Raw genomic sequence first — 1,534 nt, 5'->3', positions numbered from 1 at the left:
AGCTGTAAAACCTATATTGTATACTTTTTCATCATTTATATTTCTTCTCATATATTTTAATAATTCTCCTCTTAATTTTTTATTACTTGATTTTATAGGACAATAATGTGTATTGTTGTTTAAATAATGTTTCATAAAATCATTATATTTATCACACTTCTCATTTTCATATCTATAAATATTTGACAAGAAGCATTTCCACATATTATATTCATCAAAAAATTCAGATATCCTTCCTACAGTCCTTATTAAAGAACGTAACACTTTCTGGTTTTCTTGTATTGACATTCTATTTTGGTTAGCTTTTTTTTTTTTTTTTTTTTTTATATACTAATTATTTGAACCTTTAAAGTGTTACGTTATATTATATAATCATATGGAAGGTATTTTATAACATCCATCAAATATTACATAAAAAATAAAATATATAAATATAAATATATATATATATATATATATATATATATATATATTTATATATAACACATTAATATATTTTAATATTATCAATATGTGAAAATATTTTATCCTTTTTTTTTTTTTTATCTTTCTACTTTTATATTTATAAAATTTTAACATATATATAATAAAACATTCATATGAAAATTTATTCATAAATAATGATAAATAAAATTGACAATATAATAAATAAATAAATATATAAATATATTTATATATATATATATATTTATATATATATATATATTTATGTATGAATGAAAAATCCCACAAGAAAGATAAACTCATATATAAAAATATATATATTTATATATAAATTATATAATATAATTATATTTTATATGTATTATATAATTTATATATTATTCACGAGAAATAAATTTTTTTTTTTTTCTTCATTATATCCTACCACATCTTATTCATTTATTATTACTTTAGTTTTGTCATTATAATATACTTTTCAATTTTATATTTTATTTTGTTGAATTGCTAAAATGAAGAAAAAAACAAAAAAAAAAAAAAAAGAGAAAAAAAATAAAAACAAAGAAAAGAGCGCATCTGTATACAAGCTATTAAAAGGATATCATATATATATATATATATATATATATATAAATATTATATAATATATATATTATATATATATATATATATATATTATGCATAAAAAATATTTATAATATTATAATATAAATCAATATATATAATATATATTTATCATATATATCAATATATTTATATATAAATATATCTATTTATTATAATCCTCATAAAATAGAAGAAATTTTTTTTAAACCTTCAATTCCATATATTCAAAGGAACCATATTATATATGAAAGAGTATGCAATAATAATAATTTTTTTTTTATAATTATGTGTATAATATATATATAATAAAGGTATTGTTATTTTATAAACGGTGAAAAAATATATATATATATATATATATATATATTATTGAATTTTTAGGAAGGGTTTAATTTTTAAATACACCAAACGAATATAGATTTAGCCCTTTCAAAAGAGTTCAAATTATATACCATATATATATATATATATATATATATATATATAT

The 1,534-nt window shown here is 14.3% G+C and overlaps 1 protein-coding gene across 1 annotated transcript in view; it reads right to left on the bottom strand.

Annotated features, from left to right (window-relative positions):
* The window catches only part of PGSY75_1422700 (hypothetical protein), a gene marked incomplete at both ends in the record, with an annotated part of 3,516 nt that extends 3,228 nt beyond the window's left edge, over window positions 1–288 (bottom strand). Inside the window, one exon of the mRNA XM_018787926.1 lies at window positions 1–288. This exon is cut by the window's left edge and continues 3,228 nt beyond it. Coding sequence (XP_018639298.1) covers window positions 1–288 — 288 coding nt within the window.
* Between the last annotated feature and the right edge of the window lie 1,246 nt (window positions 289–1,534).

This window comes from Plasmodium gaboni, chromosome 14, assembly GCF_001602025.1.
Source record: "Plasmodium gaboni strain SY75 chromosome 14, whole genome shotgun sequence".
Classification (NCBI taxonomy): domain Eukaryota; phylum Apicomplexa; class Aconoidasida; order Haemosporida; family Plasmodiidae; genus Plasmodium; species Plasmodium gaboni.
This window is presented reverse-complemented; position numbering and strand designations above follow the sequence as displayed.